General features: G+C 38.6%; 1 protein-coding gene across 5 annotated transcripts in view; it reads left to right on the forward strand.

Moving 5' to 3' along the window:
• The first annotated feature begins 2897 nt into the window (after positions 1 to 2897).
• LOC124788255 (formin-J-like) overlaps positions 2898 to 27884 on the forward strand; it is a 131182-nt gene continuing 106195 nt past the window's right edge. For 3 of the 5 annotated variants that reach the window (XM_047255452.1, XM_047255454.1, XM_047255456.1), the window contains exons 1-3: positions 2898 to 2988; positions 23427 to 23495; positions 23604 to 23713. In XM_047255452.1, coding sequence (XP_047111408.1) covers positions 23430 to 23495; positions 23604 to 23713 — 176 coding nt within the window. In that variant the 5' untranslated portion in view covers positions 2898 to 2988; positions 23427 to 23429. Of the gene's footprint in view, positions 3011 to 23426; positions 23496 to 23603; positions 23714 to 27884 lie in introns of all 5 variants that reach the window. The other 2 variants (XM_047255455.1, XM_047255453.1) reach the window with 2 other exon arrangements.

Consider the following 27884-nt stretch of genomic DNA (forward strand, 5'->3'; position numbering starts at 1 on the left):
GTTGCAAGTGCCCCAGAGGTTGCCTGGTAGAGGCTGTTTTGCCTCAACAGCCATTCACCCCATTGGCACATAGCACACTTTGAGGTTTTTAGTGTAGAGATGTGTATATTCCTTGCAGCCCAGGTGATGAAGCTTAGGCCCCCATTCTCCACAAAACTTAATTCTCCACCGCCATGCCTAGCGATGGTCCATGAAGTATGCCCAATGTTCAAGGTAGATAAGGTTTGGCAGCACTGACCAGTCCGAGGCTTGGGAAACCCCTTGTCTCTGTGCCTGTATCCAACCATTGCTGGCGAAGCTACCTGAAAAAAAAAAAAAAAAAAACAGTCCTCCCTTTCCTAAGTTGTGGGCTCTCATTGTCAGGCTCCTCCGCTGAGACCTGCCCAGCGTGGGTGGCCCTAACAAGTAGCTACACTGCTGCCAGCATAGCCCTCAGTGCCATTGGGGGGCACAAACCCTCCTGCCTGTCACAAAGGGTGCCTACGATAAGATGGCACCCTGGGAGGGTACTGAAGAAGAGAAATTCTTTGACATGAAATATAAATTTAAGTGTTAAAAAGTCTAAGTCTCTTCTGAAGGTATTGAATTTGTCTGGAGTGCAGCCTTGTATGGAAGCGAAACATAGACAATAAGCAGTTCATACAAGAAGAGAACTGAAGCTTCTACTCATTGGCTGAATTTTTAGATATAAATTAAGGGGGGGGACAACAACTTAAACATTAGTGTCATGCAATATTTTGTGTAATGTAATATCTTGTAGAGACATCTTTTATTAACCTGACACGTTCCACGTCATTACGAAGTGTTGTATTCATGATCTATGGAACAAGTATTAATCTAATCTAATCTGGTGCTACACAAGAATGTTGAATATTAGATGAATGTTGAAGGTCAGACAAATATTGACAGTTAGATGAATGTTAATGATTAGTTGAATGTTGTACATTAGATATGTAGATTTCGTAACTAATGAGACGGTATTGAACTGAACTGGGGAGAAAACAATTTTGTGGTACAACTTGACTGAAAGAAAACATTGGGCTAGAATGATTTGAGGAGGAAGCACCATATCAGTCAACTCCTATCAAAAGCACATCTCTAGAAAATCCTGGTAAAATGTAGATCACCCACAAAGGTCACTTACAAAAATGATCATTTGACCTTTTGAATAATGTTAGTTAGTCTGGGATTCTTACCAAATTAATGGAAGAAGTAGATAAGATTCAAAGAAGGGTTGTGTTGAAACTTCCTGGCAGATTAAAACTGTGTGCCGGACCGAGACTCGAACTCGGGACCTTTGCCTTTCGCGGGCAAGTGCTCTACCAACTGAGCTACCCAAGCACGACTCACGCCCTGTCCTCACAGCCTTACTTCTGCCACTATCTCGTCTCCTACCTTCCAAACTTCACAGAAGCTCTCCTGCGAAGGGTTGTGTTGTTAGCCATTGGTTTATATAACCAGAAGGTTGAAAGCATCTCAGAAAGACTTACTTTCAAAATTCTGAGAGCCTGTCTACATCATCTCAAATAATAACCTAACAGAGAAAAGTAGAGAAATTTGATCATATACTATTTGTTGTTGTGAAATGTTTTTCTCTTGTATGATTAGCATATACAGAAAAAAATATTGTACGATTTGCAAATGTAGAGGGGAAAATATGAAAATGACTTTGCTACACACTGTACAGTAGCTTATGGAGAAAGAATGTAAATCCAAAGAAGAAAAACTAAACAGTTTGTCAGGCATAAAACTTGGAAAAAAGTTATAAGGTGTAAATGCTAGCTTGTGGCCAAGGTAAAGGTGCTACTATTTCAACATCCTGGGTGATTTTATTAAGGCTCAGGCCACGCCATTATACTCTACGGAAACGATAGTTATATACAAGGATTTCTGTTTTTGGATTTGAAATTGGATATGCTATTGTTATGTGACTGTCATTTTTACTCGTCCCGCAATTTCTGAACAAACTTAATGGAAAAATCCGAAGTCGTCGTAATATTACGTATACCGTACTTCAACATTTTTGAAAGATTGCGTTTACTAAATGAACGTATACGGAGATTTAATTTATTTGACAAAATTAAGGAACGAATTTAATTTACTATCCATTTATAAGCGTATGTATTGAAAACTTACGGTCTGATTCATGCTGGAGCTGTTAACCACGTGAAATAACTTTCACCGTTCCCTTTCTTCTGTCGAACATATGGGACTACTATGCCTATAATACAAGCATTTACTACACAACCTTTTGTAAGAGTCTGTTATTTATTACAAGTGGTAAAAAAAAAGTTAGCCATATGTGTTCAATGTTGGAAGTAGTTATAATGGGGGAGTACGGGCAATTATGTCTGCAGTTTAATAGTTGATTCAGTGTAGAAGCAAACAACTCAGTCCTGAGTGAAGCCGATAGCAATAACTGCAACTAGTTTCTCTTAACTGTCCGACTGTTATGAGCTTTTGTGTGAATACCATTTGCTGTTCTTCCGAAGCAGTCGCTTGCATATCGTGTAACTTATCATTATTGGTGAAGCGTTCTACATTACACGAAAAATAATTATGCAAGTGTTAAGCAGAACAAAGGACTGCCCTAATTCCAGCAGCTTACGGCATGAATGTTTACGATATTCAAAGCGCTCATTTCAGCAATGCGATTACAATCAGAAAAATATCTGGCGCATTATGACAATAAAATACCCTTCCTTAGATTAGATACATTAAAATATAGATTCTCGTTTTATAGATTATGCGTTCAAAACTAAGGCTCAATTCGTTTTTCCATCTCTCAGTCTTCCGCATATTTGAATTTTGAGGATACAAGCCACTCAAAATTTCGTGCGTGCTCATCGTGCTGCCATCTAGTGTTGCATGACGTTAAATAGTGTCCACGTGATCGGCGCTTGGTAAATGTGTGTGTGTGTTGATGTGTGCAAGTCCCCAAAGTTTGGTTCCACATGTGAAGATTATTGAAAAATTTGAGGACACCCAGTAAGGAAAAATTTTAACCTATGTATGTTGTTAATGTAGAATCAGCTGTCTTGTCGATTTGTAAACAACAGTGCATTTGTTGGGACGTAGTTTGCTGTCGAAAGCTGGTGTTTAAAAATGTGCCTATCGTGTGGCATATTTTGTAGGAGTGTTGCCTGTTCACGTTGGCTATAAATAACGTTACTGTATTAATAATTTTAACGTTTCAGTGTAATAATTGATTAATATATGTCATTTTTGTTTATTCCTGCATTAATCATTTCGAGGACATGCCGAAGTTTCGTAGGTATTCCGACCGGCGCCAAGCTAAACAAGTGAGCATTGATAGCATACCATGCCTCACGGCTTGGGTTACTGTTAGCCGGTTGCTAGTTGTTCAGAATATAAATATGAGGTACCAATATAAGTATGATGATTGTAATGAGAGAGGTTGGATAAGGTTTTGTTTTCGATCAATCAGCAGCTTTGCTCGTTCGTTTCTATAATTGTTTTTTTTTTTTTTTTTTACGTGACGGAAAAAATTATCGATGCCTGCCATGGAATTTACTTTCCTGAAACCGCCTTTTTTTTGTTAGTAATAATGATGATGATAATTATTTACTAACGTAACTAAAGTAGAAGCGGGTGTCCGGACATTATAAGCAGCGTTTCGGATAACCGTATTGAGAAAGGTGAAGTGAAAGTAAATCAGATTTACAAATGTTTTTATCGCATAGAGGCATTTCTTCCTTTTTTTTAAAAAAAAAAAAAAAACATTTTTCCATTTGCATATTTTACTGGTGTTCTTCCTTTTATTGACTTTCGTTCCAACAACTTTGTTAGGTCTAAATTCGTTTTCATTCGTATTTTTTCGGAATGAATTAAGAGGCAAGATTAGGATTTGCTGTAGATAAGCGAAACACTATAGAACATTTATAAACGCCCTGTTTCTCAAATATTTAATAATTAAATTGGCATTATACAGAAGATAATGTGCTTACTGCTTTGTAGCCATATAGGTACGTAACTGTTGATATGCAAAAAATTTCTTCTTCCCTATACAACTAACCATGTTACAATAGTAGCAGAGATAATACCCCGACGTCAGGATCATATGTTTGAAGTATTTGTGCTAACTGTAGAATAGTAGTAGCCAGTCACTGCAACATTCAGTACTGCTTATAAACAAATAAAAAATATATACACATAAATCCATAATTGCTTGCTCCTGTACCAATCTCATTGTGATACATTTTCAGTTTTAACATTAGATAACAATGCTTATTGTGTACTGGAGGCCCAAGCTAATTGATTCTAGCACCACTAATCATTTGATACACTACATTAATAACATCCAGTAGTGATATACTTCATTTCAAAAGTTGCAGTGCATTACCTTTATTTACACAAATACCATACTGTTCTATCTGCTCATGACTTTAGTCACTGCCCGTCAAAGGGCAAAATATTTTTAACTGACAGGTTTTTTAGTTGCTTAACTTCATTTACAAGCAACTATGAAAATGTCTGTATTTTTCTTCTCTATTACCTGTCTGCTATATTTCACATTTGCAGTTGTTATTGTTGATGTGAAAATTAAAAACTTATGCCTCTTCCTATTTTTTTCTGTCAAACAAAGGACAACATTTAAACCTGCAGTTGCATTTAGATAATAATAAACATTCTGAAAAACAGCGTGTGTATAGTGTATTTTAGAGTGTAATCATTGTTGTTAGTGAGAATAAAACTGCTGACCTGGAGAAAATGTGTAGTATCCAAGATGTGGCCTGTACTAAATGATCACTGATGCTCTTTTTGCAGTTGACAGTTCCATTATGGGGTGCTAGAGGAAAGTAGCCTAGATGAATCATGGGCAGATGCTAGATAACAAATGAAACTGTTTTGCATACAACTCTTTCAGCTCTTGTCCCAAGTAAAGAAAAGCACACGTGTAAATTGTCATTTTTTCATAACAGAAATAATACAACTGCTGCCTCTTTCCCCGATGTACATAAGTGCTCAGTATTGCTGGTTAGTTTCAACCTGTTTCAAGAAATATAAGTTGTCATCTGGATAGGAATCCAAACGTAATATTTATTTATTTCTAGCTGTCAGTACATGCAATACAGGTTCTGGTTGGCACCAGGTTTATTATATTAATTGTACAAACAATGTTGGATACAAACAGAATCGGATTATTTGTTGTTGTTGTTGTTGCTCATGTGCATAATACATTTGGAAGTCTATACATAGTTGTTAGAATAAGACCAGAACTGTTGACCAGGAGAAAATATGGCAGGGTCTTGGCAGTAGAGAAAAATAGTTGGGACATAAAAGACTGGCAGATAAAAAAAAACTTAGATCTTGAAATCCTGCGTATAATAATACTTTTTGTACACAGTAGGTACTGCTTTCAAATATCCCTTCATTTTTGTTCTTGGTTTGTACATTAATTAAGATAACATTGTAACTGACATTTCAACAAGTGAGTGGTATGGGCCAACTGCCAATCATAGTTCTCTCTAGAAAGTCACATGTGACCTTTGCTGCCTGCTTTGTAAGTACACATAAGGTTTTGTCAAGTGTACCCATAACCATCTGTCTATATTCTGTATGGCAGAGTTTATCTCCTATTATACCAGATCTTAGGGCTTTTGCCCATTCTGTTCACTTGTGGAGTGCGGGAAGGATGATTGTTTAAATGCCTCTGTGCATACTGTAACTGATCTGCACATGTCCTCAGGATCCCTGTGGGAGTGATATGTAGAAGGTTGTAGTATATTTCAAGAGTCGTCATTTAAAGCCAGTTCTTGAAACTTTGTAGGTAGGAATGTGTGAATAATTTGTCTCTGTCTTCTAGAGTCCGCCAGTACAGTTTCTTCAGCATCTCTCCGACAGTCTGCCGCAGATCAAACCAACCATTCATGCTGCCCTTCTCTGTGTACAGTCAATATTCCCTGTTAGTCCTATTTGGTATGAGTCACACACACAATATAGTAGGATATGCTGCACAAATGATTCATAAGGAATCTTCTTTGTAGACTGATCGCACTTCCCACATATGTATAAATCACAGTCTTACCATCTGCTTTAGACCGGTAATTACACTATCAAATTTGTCAAAGTTTATAAGTCAAAAATTTTTGTCAAAGAAGTTTGATGGTGTAATAGGGCACTATGTCAAATCTCGTCTGTCGTCAAATAAATTTGATCAAATCTAGGGCCTCGCTGTAGATTTTATCATAACAGTCGCTTGGCTTCTGTTCACTGTAATGTGACATATTACCACGTGGAGCGCTAGCATCGCAGCGTTTTGTCATCTGTAGTGTGTTTATAAACATGCTTGGTAAATACAGTTGGTGTGTACCGACAACTACAAAATTAATAGAGATGTATGAAGCTGATGAGGCACTTTACAACATGAGTCATCCTGAATACAAAAATATATTGAGAAGATTGGAGACCTAAACTAACCTAACTCTCTCCTGTAGCAAGGAATCTGAGTGTTACAGTGAGCCTGTCTTCTGCAGATATAGCAGTTCTTAAGTGAGTATTCTGCTTTGTGATATGAGTATACACTTCACTGAGCAAATACTGAAATGTATGCTCACGTAACAAGTTTTGTTGAATGCTTTTATCGTCTCATTGTAAAACCCACGGCTTCACCTAGGTACGTTCCCTTTTTTCCCTCGTGCTTGTCTTCCACATGTGCACACAGTGCAATTGTGGTACATGCAACTGCTTGACGAAAAATATGAGGACAGTGTAATACCCCTTTTTAGTGCCACGTCATAGATCTTTGTCAAATAATTTTGACGGATATTTCATCAAATCTTTGACAAAGAAATTTTATAGTGTAATATCGGTCTTACCCACAGCTGAACCTGTATGATCATTCCATTTTGTATCTCTACAAAGTGTTAACTGTAGGTATTTATTTGTGTAAGTTAACAGAACACTTAATGTCGGGTCATGGCTGGTGTGCAGTACTTAACAGCTGTGATTCAAACAGCTGAGGGGGAATGGCTTCTAGATGTTGCTGGCAGGAGGCAATTTGCAAAGGTGTGATACAAAGTAAGAAATATTATCATAGATATTCAGCATAAAACTTAATCAGGTATATTAATATGCACTTTAAGAAGTAATAAATAAATTGTGATCAAAACTGTTTTTTATAGTAAAAACTTTAAGAAAGAGCTAGAGTTTTCACATACGTCCAAAGAGAAATATTAATTCAGATTACAAGTTTTCTCAGCACTTATAGGAGCAATTAAAAACACAACTGTCAGATGCGCTCTTCAAATAAATATCATTTTAAAACTTTTACATTAGGTTCAAGGAACATACACTTACACAAAACATAACCACATTTGGACAGTACTTCACTGCACACAAGCATACTGTAACTAACATAGACTAAAAGATGCGAGTTGTAGAAGCTGTGCCTAAGGGATGTTTTTGAATTTGCGTCTAACATCTATTTTACATCATATAACAGGCTGTTGTAGGCCTTCCATGTACTAATGGAGCTGTTTCTCCCCTGTGCCTCTGCTGCCCACATTTATTTGTCTTGGTTGTGTCAAGGCTGCTGCTGTGTGCAGCCTTTTTATCGCGTTTTCATATGCTGCTTTCAATTACCTTAATTGAGCACTGTTTAAGCTTTAGAGCTTTCAGTTGTATTTCTGATTCTGCCCCTTTGTGTTATACCTTGGCCCTAAGCCATCCACAGTTTCTTAAATCTTTTCTTGGTATCCCCATTGCATCTGTGACTTCTTTTTGGTACACTGAAGTCAGTTAATTATATTGTACTGCATATTTGCAGTTACCTTTTAAAATTCAAACTAATATTTCTCTGTGGACCCATGTTAAAACTGTAGCTTTTTCTTAAAGTGCATTCTAATGTGTGCAGTTTATTACTATGCAGAATATCTAAGCTCATATTTCTGACTTTGTGTCATGCCTTTGCAAACTGCCTCCAGCCAGCGACATTTAGCGACCATACACCCTCAACTGTTTGCACCATAGTTGTAAGCACAGTACACTGATGATGACCTAACATTATGAGTTGTGAGTGTTTACCATTTTATGATGATTTTTACTCTGTTAACTTCATGAAGACAGGTATGTTTGCTAACCTTCTGGACTATGGATGTTAAGTACTGCTTGTAATAGTTGATAGCCTACTAGTATGTATGTTTTTCATAAATATGCACATTTTTTCTTTTTACATCAATCTGAAGATGAGCATAGGGATTGAAACCAGTGATTGAATAAACACACATTTGCAATCAGAAACAGTTGTGATATTTACAGAATTTCTAACATTGGATCACTGTCACCTTCATAAAGATTGTTGCCCCTTATCAAGAATAATGGTTCATGACTGGCATTCAAACCCAAATATCATCTTTCCATGGGCAGTCTTCTTTCAGTTGGAAGAATGTTACCAGCAAGTGACATGTACCCAGGGTTTGAGATTTGGTCTGGCACAGCTTTAGTGCTCCTGTACTGTTCTCTGTGACACGTACAAATTCCTCTTAGTAGTTCCATAGTAAGGAGAACATCAAGGATGTAGAAGCTGTCATAAGAACAATAATACACGATACGCGTTTTCATAAGAATAGTTATGTTAATATTCTTTCCACACATCCTAATTCAAATGGTTGTGAAGCCTGAAGGATAAGGAAGATTATATTCTTTCTTAGTAATGGGACATTCGTTACTCAATTGTAGTTGTCTTCTTGCCTTTATAGGCAAGAAAACAATGCAACGATTGCTGAAATACATTGTTGAGAATAACTGGCATGCAACAATTAGTCTATTTGGCCTCAGTTGCTCTTTGTCTTTCTGTGAGACAGATGATATCTGTTCGTGGTGTGGCCCTATAATAATATGTCAAGATTTATGAACAGAAAACTGACATCAGTGATGGAAATGAAAATGATGTAGATGAACCGGAGGTGACATTTCACGAATCAGTACTAAAAAGTCAAAGTATTGAGGGTGCAAATAAAGCTTTGCATGATTTGGGGTGCTCTCCCTTAACCCTCGAGTGGGTGCGGCGTTTTCATAACACGAGCGGGCACACGGCACACTTAGTACACATGAAAAGAATAGTTTTCCTTATGTTACCAAGGTAAGTCATGTGTGATCAAAATCACAGTTTAATCTTAGTTTATTTCAACAAGAAGAAAATAAACTTACATAATATGAGCTAAACTACTGTTTTATTAAACAATAATGAAATAAATTTTCACTATAACTCTCTGTTGCCAAGGACAGGTGTTAAAGAGACAGTAATGACCCATTTGAAGCATTAAGCAGTGCAGTTCCATCAAATCTTGGTCAGCTGCTTATTCGATCACTAATTATCTCGTAGACAACTACCTCAATTTGGGATTATGGTGCTAGTTCGTAATTGGGGTCATTTTTTTGAACTGATCATAAATTTTTTTCTCGCCAAGCTCGCTTTGTATTTTATATTGCTGCTGCTCCCTTGGACGTACGACAGCACAATTTATCGCTGTTACCTGTAGGGATAGGTATAGGTTTGCAGTTGTGAAACAAAAATGGAACAGCACAAAATCATTTTATTTTTGGTTGGCGCACTTTACCCTCTCGAGGGTTAAAACTTAACTCCATTCCAAATCACAACAAGGCTTCATATGGCAAAAAGAAATTAGAAAAAGCATGTTTTGGAAAGAAAAGCATGCTGGACATTAGATTGCAGTTCCTATCCAAGATTCTGACCAAAGAGAAGAAAATTTTGATGATGGCATTGTTAGGAAGCCAAAGGCTTTGATGCCATGATATTGTTAACGACATAAAAAGTGGGTAGTGTAAGAGTACCTGAAAAAATTCAAATTTTAACTTTAGCTCCACCCTCTTCGTCAAAAAGAAACTGTGTCATAATTCAATGTTAGTGAGGAAACTGAAAACAGAAATGGGTATTTTATCAATTCCTAAACCAAAAAGTGGGAAAGTTATTTTGCTGATGAAGCGGTAAAGATTGTCACTGATCAAAATGATGAATATACTCGAATGTTACCAAGAGCAAAAGACAAAGTTAGCATTCAGAAAAATGTGCATATACTCCTGTTTTAAATGGGAAAATCCAAGCACATTAACATTGGTCTTTTTAAATTTTATTCAGTAAGACCAGAGTGTGTATTTTTGCTGGTGTTGTGGGAACTCATTAAGAGAGAGAGAGAGAGAGAGAGTGAGTGTGTGTGTGTGTGTGTGTGTGTGTGTGTGTGTGTGTGTGTGTGTGTCGGAGGAGGGGGGGTATCCGCTAAAATGTAAAACTGCTTTGGGATGTGGAACACATTGAGGAAACGTACAAAGAACTTATAAAATTTCTTATATGTGACTCTGAAAACTATGGCTGCTGGCTTAATCACTGCGATAATTGTCCCAGTGGTGACAAACTGTCAGAATTATTGAAGCAGAAATTAGCTTACAAAGATGCTGATGATGAAATTGAGTTCAGTCAGTGGATAAACACAGATCATTGGTTAGCATTGGTAAAGCATTGTGCAACTGTTGGTGAATACATAGACTTGTTGGTGACAAAATTACAGGCACTTTGAACCACACCCATTTATATCCAAATGTCAGTCAAAATCATTGAAAAAACTGAAAGAAAATCTAAACCCGGAAAAAAGTTCTGTTAATGGACTTTGCTGAAAACTACAGTATTATAATTCAGAATGAAATGAGTTGCCACTGGACAAGAAGCAGCTTTACAGTCCATCCCTTGCGTGTTTGTGGTAAATGATGAAAGTTAATTGGTAGTAGTGAACCAATGCTTTACAAGTGATTGTGTGGAACATGGTGTTGGATTTGTAAATGCTGTCCAGAAAGAAATGTTTAAGTGGCTGGCAGAGCATTACCCACAAGTGAAGAAAGGGCATTATTTCACTGATGGATGTGCTGGTCATTATTAGAAGCAGCTTTAAAAATTTGTGTGAGCACAAAAATGATTTTGCTATTGATGCTAAGCATTCTTTTTTTTGCTACTAGCCATGGTAAATTTGTGTGTGATGGTTTAGAAGGAACTATAAAACATATTGGGAAGAGCTAGTCTCCAACTACTGGGTGATGCAAAAATAACAACTGCATCTGGTGTTTACGATTTCTGCAAAGCTACTATTGACAGATGTTTATTTTGCTTCTTTGAGAAAGTAAATGGGATTTCCTATGCAAGAACCTCAAGAAGACATTTTCTACAACCCGCACAATACCTGGTACCAGAAATTATCACCATTACAAACCACTTTCTTGTGATTCTTTAGAGATTAGAAGAGTGACTTTTTCTGAAAAGCCATTCTTGATTTTTGTCATTCAATGAAAGTGGCCCACAATGAACATGCACTCGTCCCCAACAAAATTCTTTTGTAGCGCCTGTATATGACGACAGGTGGTACTTTGCCTTCATAAAAAATGTGTGTGATGAAGAAGGAGATATTGAACTACTTTTCTCCACCCACTTGGACCAGCAAAGTCATTCTTTTGGCCTGAGAAGGAAAACTATGTTTTGTGCCTTTGGAAAATTTTTATGTGCTGTTAGTGTGCGTAAATTAACATCATTAGGCGGAATGTATTCATTACTTTAATGAAAAAGATGTGAAGTTAACAAAATATAATTTGTCACAGTGGATTAAAAACAGAGATGCTCTTAAAAAGTTTCATTGATAGTTTCACTGCTGAACATGTACATTTTAAATTAACATTCGTGTGGATAGAATGATTGCTGTTTAAAGATGTTAATTTGACACCCTAAATAAAGTTAACCCGTGTAATGAAAATGTTTCAGTTAAATTTATAACTTTTGGTTCTCTACATTCACAAGGCAGCCTTACTGTAAAGTGTCAGTTTACATACTCTGATTTGAATGATCTTCTGAACAATGATGCGATATAGTGAAATGAATATCCAATATCTATCAAAACTCAGGGTGCTTTTTCCTTTTTAAAAGCCGGCCGCTGTAGCCGAGCAGTTGTAGGCGCTTCAGTCCGGAACCACGCTGCTGCTACTGTTGCAGGTTCGAATCCTGCCTCATGCGTAGATGTGTGTTGTGTGATGTCTGTGGCGAAATAAATAAAAAACATTTTATATTTTAAATTCCACGTCATTGTTGATTTAATCAGAGTTCTCACCTTAGACGTAGAATTAGTCCTTCTGCCACAATATTAATTCATTAGTCGCCATCGATGTTCTTCTCTTTGTTGACCGTGTGTACCATCATGAGTCGGCATCGGTTCACTTCACGAAGACGGTGGAAACCAAGGAATACTATGCTACGTCGCTATAAATAATTTTCGTAACACTTCGATACTTTTCACTATTTTTTATTCACAACACAATAAGACTTGCTGTGCTCATCGCACAAACCATAATTACCAACCACATGGCTGCCTTTCCGCACAGTCCAAAATCACGTCCATCCTCTACAAGGCAACAATCGAAAGTGTCCCTTAGCTCCTTGGAGTATCAAACAAAAGAGAATCCAATGTGAACTTTACAAAGATTATAATATACATGCCTCTCAATTTATCTTTGGCGCAGCTTTTAAGATATCGTATGTCTCTGCATAGGAATGTGTCATTACAACTGCCCCCCTACTGTATACTGTCACTAGAAAATTTTATTTGATTGACAGGATACAGTAGTCGACCTTGCAATTGATAGGTTTGGGGGTCTTTTATTTACAAACTTCATTTTTATTCTCTCATTTTCATGGCACTGTGAATTCTTTGGTATTTCTGAGTGTGTGTCAGTTTTTTGGTATACTTATGCTAATATTTACAAACCTTAATCCTAATATACAAAGTTCTGGTTAATACTGAGAAAATGACATCATGTAGTAAAGTTTGTACCATAAAATATACACTGAATACAACGTTACATACAAATGTTTCCTTCCTCATCCGAGGTGAAAATTAAGTCCTTGTATTGCTTTCTGTATTTATTCTGGGGCGACGAGCTTTGTTCGCTAGCCCGTGTTGAATATGGGCGGGTGACACGCGCGCCTGATTGTTTGGTCGTCCGTTAGCTGGCGACGTTGGTTGAATGCGCGCGCCAGTGCACTGAATATACACCGACGTGCGGGTACCGTCAAGACTTCCGAACCTCAGTATGCGTGTGCTTTTTGTAGTTCCTTCCAGTACTTAGACTGGATACAACGAGGTACATTGGAATATGTGCCCCGAAGAACACACCACACTATGTGCGAGGCGGAGGACGATCCCGTCGATGCAGCTCCTGGTAAGAAGCGTACCATGTCAAACTTGTTAGGCATTGTCCTTTCCTACTGTGACGCCATGGGTCGTTTGACGATACAAGCTTCAATTTTCGCTGTCACTTGTTTAGGGTCGCTGACATTTGCAACGTAGCACTACTTTGCACAATTTTAATTTCTACACACACACCACTTTAACCGCGAGTATTGCGATCGAAACTTCCTTTTCACTACACTTTTTTTTCTTCGCATTAACCCCTTTTACCTATTGTACTGAGATTCATTCCCCTCAATACTTCTGGTCAATGTACATAATTTGTAAGTCACGGGACTTGGCATGAAATACAAAATACATCACATACAATGGAATAACATATAATACATACAATACATTGTTTACATTAACTACAGGAAAAAACTATCGACTAAAATTGAAAAAATTTTTGACCACTCATAGTGGCTTCTTCGTCTTGGATTTTACTGACACACACGCTCGCCTTTTTCCATTAATCTGTTAGAAGGAACAAGTCCTTTGTTTTCCTTCTTGAACTCGAGTATAAGTTAAGGTTTGCCTCCGTTACGTATTCTTCATACGTAACGACATGCATCAGCATGCTGAGAATACACCTGTAGCCGCTCCACTGAAGCTTGGGAAGGGAATTTTCTACCTTCTACTTAGGTTAGTGGCAACGACTACGTGTATGCTACGGTTTTTCGCGTATAAAATCTGAAAATGCACGAAATAATCATTTATATGCAGCATAACCCTAATATGTACAGTGTTTTGGGCGTAAGCACATTCTGGTGTGCTTGTAAATCATTAACCCTAATAAAACTTCCTACCTTAACATGGACATATAAACATAAAATTTTGAAGTTCAGGGTGTAACTACTATTACTATGTACAGAGTTTCATAATAGCGGCACGCCCTTGTTTGCGTGTATCATCTTCAATTAAAGTGCGCTTATAGGCGTCTTGTGTTATCATGGGAGAAAAAATACAGACATTTTAATGCATCGGTTGTCATGAAAATCTATGTACACGAACAATCAGACTTTCATAGCTTCAGTGCAGCATGAAATTCTTTACGACGCTTTTGTTCATAATTCATTTTATAGGCGATTCCTTTGCTTACAGGTCGTCGATCACACTACTTACCTGTTTCTCGTATAGCGGCGAGATCATTTTCATTCTTTGTGACTGTAAATTGTAATATGTGTGAAACATATAATTTTGACATGATTTTTTCCTTTCATGTTTCAAGTGGGTAAAGTAATTCATACCTTCCTTTTGCATACATGAGTGAAGCATCGCTAATATTGCACTTTGTGTCAGGTTTTTCACCTTTTCTCGTACACTCGTAGAGTCTTACAGTTTTAATTAAGTTGTTTCCTGACGTTAGGTATACCTGTTTATACGAGGTTGTCTTACAGTTTAATTTTCCTTATACACTTCTACGTTGTGTAAGTTCCGTACATGTACAGGGCTTCTTTCGCCTTTCACACATTCATACATACGTTTATACACAAAAAAATATCTACCACTATAATATACACTTTGCTGGTGGGGCCCTTTTTCGGTACCCTGCACCATTCCTTCAATATTCCAAAATAATTCAGGGTGTGCTGAGCATCGTCCCTTATACTAATAATACTTACAACTAAATATTTCTTCTTACATACATAACTGCCTTACAGTCCATTAATGCGCAACATTCCCTATTTTCCTCCTTTACACTTTAGCTTTCGTACATGTACCCTCGTGTATAGCTTATATATTCTACAAAGTTGTTTGCTGAGTGCTTCAGGTGTTTCCTAACGTTAATGTGTGTCTCTCTCTCTATAAACTCTACGTATTTGTTTTGAGAGCGATTCAGTTCATTACTCACGCTGCATAGATCTGTTTATTATTTTCCTATTTAAAATAGCTTGTGTCACTCTTTTCCTTAGTCACAAAAATTCCCGCGTTTACCTTGTTGTTCATTCTGAAAATCGCTATCTACTGTGTAATGTAAATGTATGCGTTATCTCTTTGATTTCCTCTTTGCTGCTTTTTCCCTATATGTAATTGTGTGCTGTTCTCGTGTACATAGCCTTTCTTCCGGTTATATATCTGCATTATTTATCTATTTATTTTTTTTCTATTTTCTTTCTCCTTCCGTACAAGCTAAGATTTTACTCAGTATAATATAATATTACAATACCGTCCATGACCAGTATGTACTTGCATGTTCACTTTTATTACGTAATACCAGCTTATAATTAAATTTTCTAAGTTACTATTTACAAGACTTGTGTACCCTTTCCTTTCTTGTTTTTGAATGACTTTCGTCTCTATGTCTCATAGTAAGAGTGGCCTCAAAACTTTTAAACTTTCCGCGCATGCGCGCTTACGTACCACGACTGGACTGTAGGTGCGGGGAAAACTCTGCATTGTTGGTGAACATTATTCGTGATAGCCACCATCGTGTAATAGTCACGTGACACCTGGACTCGACCGCGCATGCGCCTTTGCGCTTTGTATACGCTCAGCTGATCGGACATGGAAGGGGGGAAGATTTCTCCCCGGCTCGCTGCCTACAGCGCGGCCAATGACCTCGTCTTGACATGCAGCTATCGCGTGCTCATGAGCTGAGCGTTGGATTGCAACTTCGACGTGTGGTTTGTTGCTCGTCTCAAGCGAACAAACTCTGACCTTCGCGCTAATTTGTCTTTGTTCCCCTCTCTTAAATAATGAGTTAGACTACAAAAGTACTGTATGGTTTATTTTTATGGTGTTAAGACTCACAGTAACACATGTTTCATTAGGTTTGGTTAAATATGCGCTTTTAAGCTGGCATATGCCCCCAGTTGTTCGCAAGTTTCTTAGGTTAATGACAGCAATTTTACTATGTGATCCAAGGTTGTACAATTTCAATTTTGCTAAAATAACATATAACCTTTAATGAAAAAATTCCTTGATGTCCTTGTGGGGGTATAACCCTTTCACCTTGCCCGTTCGTGTTTTACCTAACAGATAACATCCTGGGTGAGGTTTGTCTATTATAATGAAAGGGCCATCATACAACAACTGCCACTTTTTGTTTAATGCCTTAATTTTAGAGGATTTTGGGTGGGTACGTAATAGTACTTCCTGTCCAATGTTAAATTCTGTAACCTTTCTTATCTTTTTGTTGTTATTACAGCCTGCACGAGGTCACTTACCTTGTCCGGTGCTTTCATCTCTTCTTCACATAGATCATCTTCTACGGTCGCATCCTGATCATATCTTAAAAATAATTGTCTAAGATGTAATGTGTGCTTGTTTGTGCCCCCTGTTGTCAAATCGGTCGGCCGGTGGGGGCTCATTACGACCGATTGTTGTTTACCGGGGGAGACAACGGCGTTGCTTCAGTAGTGTCCGTTACCTCTACAAAGTGTACTGAGTGGTTATTCTGTCGCCAATTAGTTTCCGGACCGCTGCGTGCAACATTTTCTTGCGACCGGCCGTCGCTATTCCTCCTTGGTCTATCATTCCTATTACTGTAACTATTGTAATTTTCATTTGTGTGCCGCCTTTCATCACGCGGGCCTGACCAATCATTCACGTGATTTCTATCATTTCCATACCGGCGTGGACCGTAATCTGTACTATACCTTCGGTCTTCACGTCTCTGTGGCGCCGAATTCCTCCGATTTCCGTAATTCCAGGTTCCATTATTTGGCCTTGTCGCATACGGATGCCAACTGTGTGGGTTTTGTCCACTGCCATTAAAATGATATCCGTTACCGTTGTTTTGATTGGTTCCGGAATATTCATTCCGATTACTTGTGCTCGGCTCTTCTTCGTATATTAGATCAATTGAGTCAAGCACGGAAAGAAAGTATTCAAGGTCGTTCTCCGGTATGGTTACCAATTTTTCGCGTAAGTTCGCGGGTAGTTTGTTTTTCAGAATTTTGAGAACATCTACGTGCGGTATTGGATTGTTCCAATAGCGCGTCTTATTCAAGTACTTTTCGAAATACTTTCTCAACCCGCCGTTTTTGAGGTTGAACGGTTGTGGGTTGAATACTTCACGGCGCAGTCTTTCTTGGACCCCAGCAGACCAATATTTCTCCAAGAAAGCCCGTTCAAATTGTTCGTAGGTGACGCACTGTTCAGCCATGTCTGTGGCCCACAAAAGTGCGTCGCCTTGTGTGAAGCCTACTACATATCTAATCTTCTGTGCCTCAGTCCAGTTTCTTGGTAAGACATTTTTAAATGCTCTTACAAATACGACTGGATGAGTTTTTCTGGATTCTGTGGAGAAAACTGGAAACTGTCTATGTTTCAACAGGCTCTCATCGACTAGAATCGTCGAGATGCAAGGCGACACGCCTACTGCCTGTTGCAGCACCGCGTTTGGCGAATAGCCATTGTTTGCCTGTGCCGGTGCGTGCACATACGCCGGACAGGGCGCGTGATGTTCTGCGTTATTGACATCGTAATCTGGCATGGGCGAATAAGTGTCGCGCTGCTTGTTGCTTGACGTAGGCAAGTCATTTGAAACGTTTAGTCTACCAGCAATTTCCTTACGTATTCTGTCCTCGGCTACTTTGATTTCATTACCTAATTTTTCAAAAAGTTTTGTTTCCCGGTCAGTTATTGATTCATTTACACTACCGTTTTCTAAAGTTTCATTTATTTTGATAATGTCCGCGTTGATACGTCGAGTCTCCTGTTTCAGAAAACCGACTTCTTCGTTAACTTTATTAACTTGGTCAGGTATTTCTTCACATGCGGACTGTACTCTTGTTAAATTTAATTGAATAGCCTGTACGTTTTCATGTATTTCTTTTTGTACGGTTTGTGTTTGATTGTGTGTTTCTACTATTTCTGACAGTTCCTGTTCCTGTTTGGTTGTAAGATCTGACAATTTCTTTTCTAAGTCATTTGCCAATACATTGTATACACTATTGACGGTTTTGATGACTTTGTCTTCGATCTTTTGATCGATTTCATTGGTGAGTTTATTTAAGCGTTGATCGAAATGTCTGTGTATGTTTTCAAATTGCGTGTTTACACTTGAAAACTGCTGTTGGAACCCAATTTCCATGTTTGACAATTTTGTGTTTGTCATTATTTCTAGATTCGCCAGTTTCTCGCTCACATTTGACATCAGACTATATAATGCCTCAAGCGTAACTGACGAAGCTTGTGTGTTTGTATTTATGCCATTATTTGTTGCCATTGTTTCTCTGCCACGGTCTGATTGAATCGAAACCGGGCTAGGTTCACTGACTTCACGCGAAATATTTTCATCTGATCTGGTAATCGATGCTTCATCGACTGAGCACAAGGTTTCATTTGCAAGTGGTTCGTTATTTTTAATCCCTGTGGAGTGCAATTGAATTGTATTTACTTCTAGATTATGTTGTGCTGAAAAACTAATTGCGTCATCATTTACGTCACTATTGTCAGAATCGGTGACGTGTCCATGAACATTTGTCAAATTAAAGTTCTTCGATTCCATTGTGAAGATATTTTTTTTATCTGTACTTTACTGTTAATCTAAATCTTTAAATTCTCTCGCAGTTGAATTAATAAAAATATCTCGCGATTGTTATTTGTTGCGCGTCGGAAATTTACAAGATGGCGCACTACGTCTTCTAATTCTGCGATTGTTGGACATAAAAAAGTAATTATCAAAGTGTAATTGTGTGTTGCCACAAACACTACCAGGATTTTAATATGGACAGGAAAATGGTTCTGCTTTAAGTGGAGCTAAGCCAAGGTGCAGCCACTGCATGCGTTTGCGCTTTCCTACCTTAATTCCGACTGAGCTGCGTCACTCACGATTACGTTAGTTTTGTAAATCCTTGTCCTTGTTCCTTCTGGTTATTGTGCCATCCGTTTATACAGTTAATATTGTTTCACTTTATTCGTCATTTTCCATGTGCGTCATGTAACAGAGAAACAGTAATTAGTACAAGTACATTTGTAGCACAACAATGAAGTACTTACTCTTTGTTCCACCAGCACTGTCCCTGTCAGCGGTCGCCAGTGTGGCGATATAAATAAAAAACATTTTTATATTTTAAATTCCACGTCATTGTTGATTTAATCAGAGTTCTCACCTTAGACGTAGAATTAGTCCTTCTGCCACAATATTAATTCATTAGTCGCCATCGATGTTCTTCTCTTTGTTGACCGTGTGTACCATCATGAGTCGGCATCGGTTCACTTCACGAAGACGGTGGAAACCAAGGAATACTATGCTACGTCGCTATAAATAATTTTCGTAACACTTCGATACTTTTCACTATTTTTTATTCACAACACAATAAGACTTGCTGTGCTCATCGCACAAACCATAATTACCAACCACATGGCTGCCTTTCCGCACAGTCCAAAATCACGTCCATCCTCTACAAGGCAACAATCGAAAGTGTCCCTTAGCTCCTTGGAGTATCAAACAAAAGAGAATCCAATGTGAACTTTACAAAGATTATAATATACATGCCTCTCAATTTATCTTTGGCGCAGCTTTTAAGATATCGTATGTCTCTGCATAGGAATGTGTCATTACATGTCCTTAGGTTAGTTAGACTTAAGTGGTTCCAAGTCTATGGGACTGATGACCTCAGATGTAAAGTCCCATAGTGCTTAGAGACATTTGAACTTTTTTAAAATAATAATATCAGAGTTTTGATAAAAATAAATCTTGTATCAGCTGGCAGAAAGTGTTTTACATACTATTTAAAAATCATTGTTTGGGCCTCAACAGCCTAAGTTGATTTTCTGTTTCAACAGGTCAAGAGTAGTTATTATTTTTTTTCCAATAAAGATACATCCCTTCTGTGACATCAGGCAAAATATGACTGTGATGTACTGAGAATAAGATACTTTCTGTTGTTGTCTGAAGTAATGAAATCCAAATGACAAACTTCAGTTGCGGCATTTACATTTGTAAAAAATTTCCATTTTTTGTCCTCAAACTATATGAAGTATGTGGAGATATTTTGCGTTGATTATTGCCATCCAGAAAGTAACAAATAGAAAAAGTTCCGTGAATACTGAAGCAGTGACTGTTAGGTATGGATGAACTTACTTAGAATTATTTTCTTTTCATCGCAACACAGAGTATTGTGATTTCAGATTTATTTGTATGTCCATTTGTAGAAAACTCATTAATAATTTTATTTTGAATTATTTAAGACCAATTAAAAGTTCCCACCAGGTTGGAGACTGTGATATAGGCATTTTTCAATGCATCTTACTTTTTTCAGAAATAGGAAAGTGACATATATTAAAACTTTTTGCATTGTTCTTTGTAATTTTATTGTTTAAGTAATTACATGTCTGTTAAGTATGTGCTCTTCTTAACTTATAAAAGAAATCTAAATCAAAAGCTTCATAAACACCTGAGTTATGGGCATTTATGTAGATAAGTACCATTTTTGCATTGACATTCTCGCAAAGCACAGTATAAGCATAAGCAAATGTGCAAAGTTTTATGAAAATCTGAGGTGGTGGGTGACAAGGCCTGCGTGATTTGTCGTGGAATGACCCTTGTCAGTCATATTTTTTTTCTCAGGAGGATGTAAATTTTTTCCAACAGAGTGTAAGATTCCATTTTTTGACGATCTTCTTGCTAAGTCAGATATTCAGTGCCTAAAATTAACACAACTAATTTATTTGCAGTATCTCAGTTATCAGTTTCCTTATTTTTAATTTTTAAATTGCTATTTTTATGTTCATGTATGCTGGTTTTAGGTCTGGGAAGTCCTTTTATGTCAGCTTTTTAACTATTAATTTTTCTCTTATGTTGAATTGAGAAAAGCACAGACAAGGATACATATACACTCCTGGAAATGGAAAAAAGAACACATTGACACCGGTGTGTCAGACCCACCATACTTGCTCCGGACACTGCGAGAGGGCTGTACAAGCAATGATCACACGCACGGCACAGCGGACACACCAGGAACCGCGGTGTTGGCCGTCGAATGGCGCTAGCTGCGCAGCATTTGTGCACCGCCGCCGTCAGTGTCAGCCAGTTTGCCGTGGCATACGGAGCTCCATCGCAGTCTTTAACACTGGTAGCATGCCGCGACAGCGTGGACGTGAACCGTATGTGCAGTTGACGGACTTTGAGCGAGGGCGTATAGTGGGCATGCGGGAGGCCGGGTGGACGTACCGCCGAATTGCTCAACACGTGGGGCGTGAGGTCTCCACAGTACATCGATGTTGTCGCCAGTGGTCGGCGGAAGGTGCACGTGCCCGTCGACCTGGGACCGGACCGCAGCGACGCACGGATGCACGCCAAGACCGTAGGATCCTACGCAGTGCCGTAGGGGACCGCACCGCCACTTCCCAGCAAATTAGGGACACTGTTGCTCCTGGGGTATCGGCGAGGACCATTCGCAACCGTCTCCATGAAGCTGGGCTACGGTCCCGCACACCGTTAGGCCGTCTTCTGCTCACGCCCCAACATCGTGCAGCCTGCCTCCAGTGGTGTCGCGACAGGCATGAATGGAGGGACGAATGGAGACGTGTCGTCTTCAGCGATGAGAGTCGCTTCTGCCTTGGTGCCAATGATGGTCGTATGCGTGTTTGGCGCCGTGCAGGTGAGCGCCACAATCAGGACTGCATACGACCGAGGCACACAGGGCCAACACCCGGCATCATGGTGTGGGGAGCGATCTCGTACACTGGCCGTACACCACTGGTGATCGTCGAGGGGACACTGAATAGTGCACGGTACATCCAAACCGTCATCGAACCCATCGTTCTACCATTCCTAGACCGGCAAGGGAACTTGCTGTTCCAACAGGACAATGCACGTCCGCATGTATCCCGTGCCACCCAACGTGCTCTAAAAGGTGTAAGTCAACTACCCTTGCCAGCAAGATCTCCGGATCTGTCCCCCATTGAGCATGTTTGGGACTGGATGAAGCGTCGTCTCACGCGGTCTGCACGTCCAGCACGAACGCTGGTCCAACTGGGGCGCCAGGTGGAAATGGCATGGCAAGCCGTTCCACAGGACTACATCCAGCATCTCTACGATCGTCTCCATGGGAGAATAGCAGCCTGCATTGCTGCGAAAGGTGGAAATACACTGTACTAGTGCCGACATTGCGCATGCTCTGTTGCCTGTGTCTATGTGCCTGTGGTTCTGTCAGTGTGATCATGTGATGTATCTGACCCCAGGAGTGTGTCAATAAAGTTTCCCCTTCCTGGGACAATGAATTCACGGTGTTCTTATTTCAATTTCCAGGAGTGTAAATTAACTGAGACAGTCAGTATGATCGGAAGAACTCTGGGAGGACCAATGTGCCCTACAGAAAGCATACTTTTCTTTTTTGTTAATGTATTCCTGGCATTTGTAATTTTAAGACATGTAACATTTCAGTTGGTATATGATAAAATTTTTTGCGATATAGCTATTGAAGAGACATTATTGGCAGGATCTGTAAACATAACTGTCCACTCCTTTGGTGATTTGATTTAGAAACTGCTTGACATAACATTAAAAAACCATGTTCTAAGAAAAGTTCATACATCTACAGTGTAGTTGAAACAAAATTGCACATGTAGCTGGAATTAATTACCAGCAAGCAGTCTCTAGTTCTGCGTTCTGAATGTCAGCTTCCCCACCTACGTTGTTACTGCCCATTCCTTCTTCCAGGTGCCTATGCTTATCTAGAAAGCTATCATAATGTATAAATTGACTCACGATAAAATCTCATTAGAGATGCAACAATAACATGAAACATTGTTTTCTTATACTTTGGAATTGTGACATTCTCCTTAACCAGAAATGTGAATGGCAGCATGATGGAACAGCCCTATAAATTAGTGTTATGTTAGGAAGGCTGCAACTTGAGTGTAAATGTGTACACTTTAGTTTTTCCTGCATATCTTTGTTACACAAATCATGAAAATTTCTACACACTTTGTGTAAAACAATGAAATACTGTTTTCTTAAGCAGGTAAAAAAAAAGGATATAGACTATGAAATTGTCTTAGGAAGCATTAGAACTTTTTGGTGAATAATTTTTGGAAACAATTCTAATTTTTCATGTCTCACTTGCTGTCTAAATATTGAGATATTGTATTATTTATTTATTTTGTGAGGTTAATTCTTAGTCATTTTTGCTTTTCAACCTTTTTGTATGTATTAAATAAGTGCAATTAATTTTTATTTCCGTACATACTTATTTGCATTTGTCTATAATTATTGTTTTTGTTTTGCAGAAAATGGAGGCAACATTTTTAAACTTTTGTGATGAAAATTTTACAACTTTGTCCCATTTTTGCCGAAAGGTACGTGTGTTCAGCAGTAATAAATTTGCTTATCATAACGTAATTGCAACTATGTAGATGTTTATGCTTCACACCAATCTTTAACTGATTTACGATTTTGTTTTAAAGGATGAACCAGATGATCCAGACAGTGGTCTGCTTGATTTAATTCATGATGACTTCTCATACCAGGCATCAAACTTTGGGGTGGCAATGGATCTCTGGGAAACTGAACAAGAGTAAGTGGAAGAAATTAAACAAAAATAGTCTACAAAGTTTGACTACTTACTCATTTGACAAAAAAATGCTGCTTTAAACAAAACAAAACTGACACCAGTGGGCCCAGCTACACATGTAATACACCATGAACACATCAGTACACCAAACAGATGCTTATACACAATAGCTGAGCTGGAAATCATCCATACTCAGGGCTGAAATCGGTTAATATCACAAGTTTTTGTGCTACATGTGATAAGTTCTATAAAAAGCAAATCACAGTTATAGTAGAAAAGTTCTGATAAAATGTAAATACTTCAGGAGTGAAGGAGACCTCCCACCAAAAATTAGAAGCACTGAGTGTTATCAGGCACACATAAAAGAAGACAGAAAACTTGTTAGGTTTCCGAGTAAATATTTTCTTGTGCAAGAGTATAATTTATTTACTCTTTAGTCGAGCCGGTGTAGTCAGGTTCCCGACAGCTTGCTTGTCAACTTCAGTCTGTGAAGTGCTGACAGCTAAAGGTGAAAACAGTAGCTGTATACTGAGCTGTGACAACACCGAAGGATTGGCAAACAGATGTTTACAAAATCGTATTATGATATTGGTTGAGGCAAGTCGACAGACCTGCTGCTGGCCAGCACACTGCAACTGTCAGGGCTCAACTATAGCTTGGAAAGGATTTACTTCACATAGCAAGCCTTCTGCCTTTTTTTGCGTGTGCCTTTTGAAGACTCAATGCTTCTGTTTTTAGGTGAGTCATTCTTTTTAATTCTAAAATATTTACAGAGGCAAATCATATTCACATGGCATTATGCCGATATGGAGGAATAATGTTTATTTGGAAGAACTTGCTGTTAGTTTTCATTCACAAGAGTGGAAACAGAAGATTCAGATAGCTGTTCCGGAATTGCTCCTGTTCGTTTATTTTGTAGCAGTTTTCTGTTTTCAGACACCCTCAAAATCTGCTTCTAGGAGTTAACATGGGCCATTTAATTTATGCATATTGATAAAATTTCATACAAACTTGTAACTCATTTTTATTCTTAAACTAATTTTTAGGTAGTTTGGAGGATGAGACGTATAACTTGACGTTCAGTGTTTTTCGTGTTCAGTGTTTTTCGTGAATTTGTTTGATAAAATTGGGTGTAGCTAGTAGACCTGATGGCCTATTGTTGTTTTATATAATCTTTAACTTGCAGTCAGTGTAATTATAACTTTCAATTCTTAATCTCACACTTCATCCAGGAAATGACACAGGAAAAATGGTGCAGAGTCATTACAGGATCAAAACTTGTAAATTACTATTACTGTTTACTTTTTCTCATTTGATGGACTAAGGTGCTTTTTTGCTTACTGGTTTTCAGTCAAATCAATGCATTTGACAGTTGCCTCCATGTCAAGTGCAGTTCACCCATCTACTTACCTGAAGAATCTTTGAGTTGGTTTACTTGTGTATCATATTGAAAGCCCAACAGTTCATTCTGGATGATGTTAAATAAGTCATTCTTTTGCTGCACATGGAGATTATTATTGTTGTTACTACTACTAATAGTAATACTAATACTGATGTTGTTATAATAGTTTTAGTGGCAGCAGTACAAGTACTGCCTGTATTAACTTTACTAGTTCATAGTCAGTATGATTAACTCACATTGCCACATGGCAGACTCTCTGTGATTTTAATACTACTTACACTATTAAAATTATTTCCTAGGAAGCTATGGTGTAAGAAGTTAGTGTTTGTGTGAAACCATGGTCCGATGTAAGAGGGGGGCCTGATATCCATACTCACACCATGTTTGATAAAAAATAAATCGAAAATTAAAATTGCAACCAGATGTTTACAGATGGATTTCAGTTTACACTTAGCCCTAATTTTAGAACCCTCGGTATTCTTCTCACTCTTTGTAAGGGGAAAACTTGAATACAAACACTGAAATATAGGCTCTTGACTTTTAATAAGAAAAATAAATCCTTCAGTAAAAATGTTCATCGAACTTACTTTTACACTGAGAGGAACACAAAAAGAGCCCTGTAATCAAGACGAATGTCTAGCCATTACTTACAATACATTTATATACACTTGAGGTGACAAAAGTTATAGGGTAGTGATATGCACATAATACAGATGGTAGTGATATCGTGTGCACAAGTTAAGAAATGGCAGAGCTTTGGTGGAGCTGTCATTTGCACTCAGGTGATTCATATGAAAAGGCTTCCAACATGATTATGGACACATGACAGGAATTAACAGACTTTGGACACAGTATGGTAGTCGGACCTAGATGCTTGGGACATTTGATTTCAGAAATTACAAGGAAATTCAATATTTTGAGATCCACAGTGTCAAGAGTTGCTGAGAAGACTGACTTTCAGGTATTACCTCTCACCACGAACAACTCAGTGCCCAGTGGCCTTCACTTAATGACTGTGAGCAGCGCCGTTGTTTGCGTAGAGTTGTCAGTGCTAACAACACTGCAAAATATTTGCAGAAATCAACATGACTGCCGGAAAGCCTCCATGCATGCTCAAATCTCTCTAATTTTACATTCATGATCACCTCGGGAGGTATAAGTAGGGGGAAGCAATATATTCGATACCTCATCCAGAAACGCACCCTCTCGAAACCTGGCGAGCAAGCTACACCGCAGTGCAGAGCGCCTCTCTTGCAGAGTCTGCCACTTGAGTTTGCTAAACATCTCTGTAACGCTATCACGCTTACCAAATAACCCCGTGACAAAATGGGCCGCTCTTCTTTGGATCTTCTCTATCTCCTCTGTCAACCCGACCTGGTACGGATCCCACACTGATGAGCAATATTCAAGTATAGGTCGAACAAGTGTTTTGTAAGCCACCTCCTTTGTTGATGGACTACATTTTCTAAGGACTCTCCCAACGAATCTCAATCTGGCACCCGCCTTACCAACAATTAATTTTATATGATCATTCCACTTCAAATCATTCCGTACACATACTCCCAGATATTTTACAGAAGTAACTGCTTCCAGTGTTTGTTCCGCTTCTTATAATCATACAATAAATAATTCTTTCTATGTATTCGCAATACATTACATTTGTCTATGTTAAGGGTCAGTTGCCACTCCCTGCATCAAGTGCCTACCCGCTGCAGGTCTTCCTGCATTTTGCTGCGATTTTCTAATGCTGCAACTTTTCTGTATACTATAGCATCATCCGCAAAAAGCCGCATGGAACTTCTGACACTATCTGCTAGGTCATTTATATATATTGTGAAAAGCAATGGTCACATAACAATCCCCTGTGGCATGCCAGAGGTTACTTGAACGTCTGTAGATGTCTCTCCATTGAGAACAACGTGCTTTGTTCTGTTGGCTAAAAACTCTTCAGTCCAGCCACACAGCTGGTCTGATATTCCGTAGGCTCTTACTTCATCAAGCGACAGTGCAGAATTGTATCGAACGCCTTCCGGAAGTCTAGGAAAATGGCATCTACCTGGGAGCCTGTATCTAATATTTTCTAGGTCTCATGAACAAATAAAGCGAGTTAGCTCTCACATAATCGCTGTTTCCGGAATCCATGTTGATTCCTACAGAGTAGTTTCTGGGTTTCCAGAAATGACATGATTACGTGAGCAAAAAACATGTTCTAAAATTCTATAACAGATCGATGTCAGATATATAGGCCAATAGTTTTGCGCATCTGCTCGACGACCCTTCTTTAAAACTGGTTCAACAGAACTGATCATTGATTGGAAATAGTTATTTTCAGCTACTCGGAGACCATATGCAGCCATTCATAGACATTGTACCCATAGACCGATGGAAATTTTGCTCAGTGGTTCTTCAGGGGCCTTCCAATGATTTTTGTGTCCATGCCGCTGCCCCCCCGCCCCCTGCACGCGCGTGCACACACACACACACACACACACACACACACACACACACACACACACACACACACACAGTCAGTCTGTTATGTGTTATGTTGCTTGTTTTATTCCCTGCTTTGCAGTTCAGCATCTGTAGTAAATCACTTGTGTTCCATTTAGCTGAATGCTGAAAAAACTATGAGTGACGGCCAAGTGCCTAACTTATCATCATATGTGAACGTCCTTGTTTGAATAAGTAAATAATAGTTTTTCAGTATATGAAACTTGTTCCAAATTTTGTTGTTCTTTTGACGCTTCCTGTTGTTCCATAAACTGATCC

The sequence above is a fragment of the Schistocerca piceifrons genome, chromosome 3 (genome assembly GCF_021461385.2).
Source record: "Schistocerca piceifrons isolate TAMUIC-IGC-003096 chromosome 3, iqSchPice1.1, whole genome shotgun sequence".
NCBI classification, from domain to species: Eukaryota; Metazoa; Arthropoda; class Insecta; order Orthoptera; family Acrididae; genus Schistocerca; species Schistocerca piceifrons.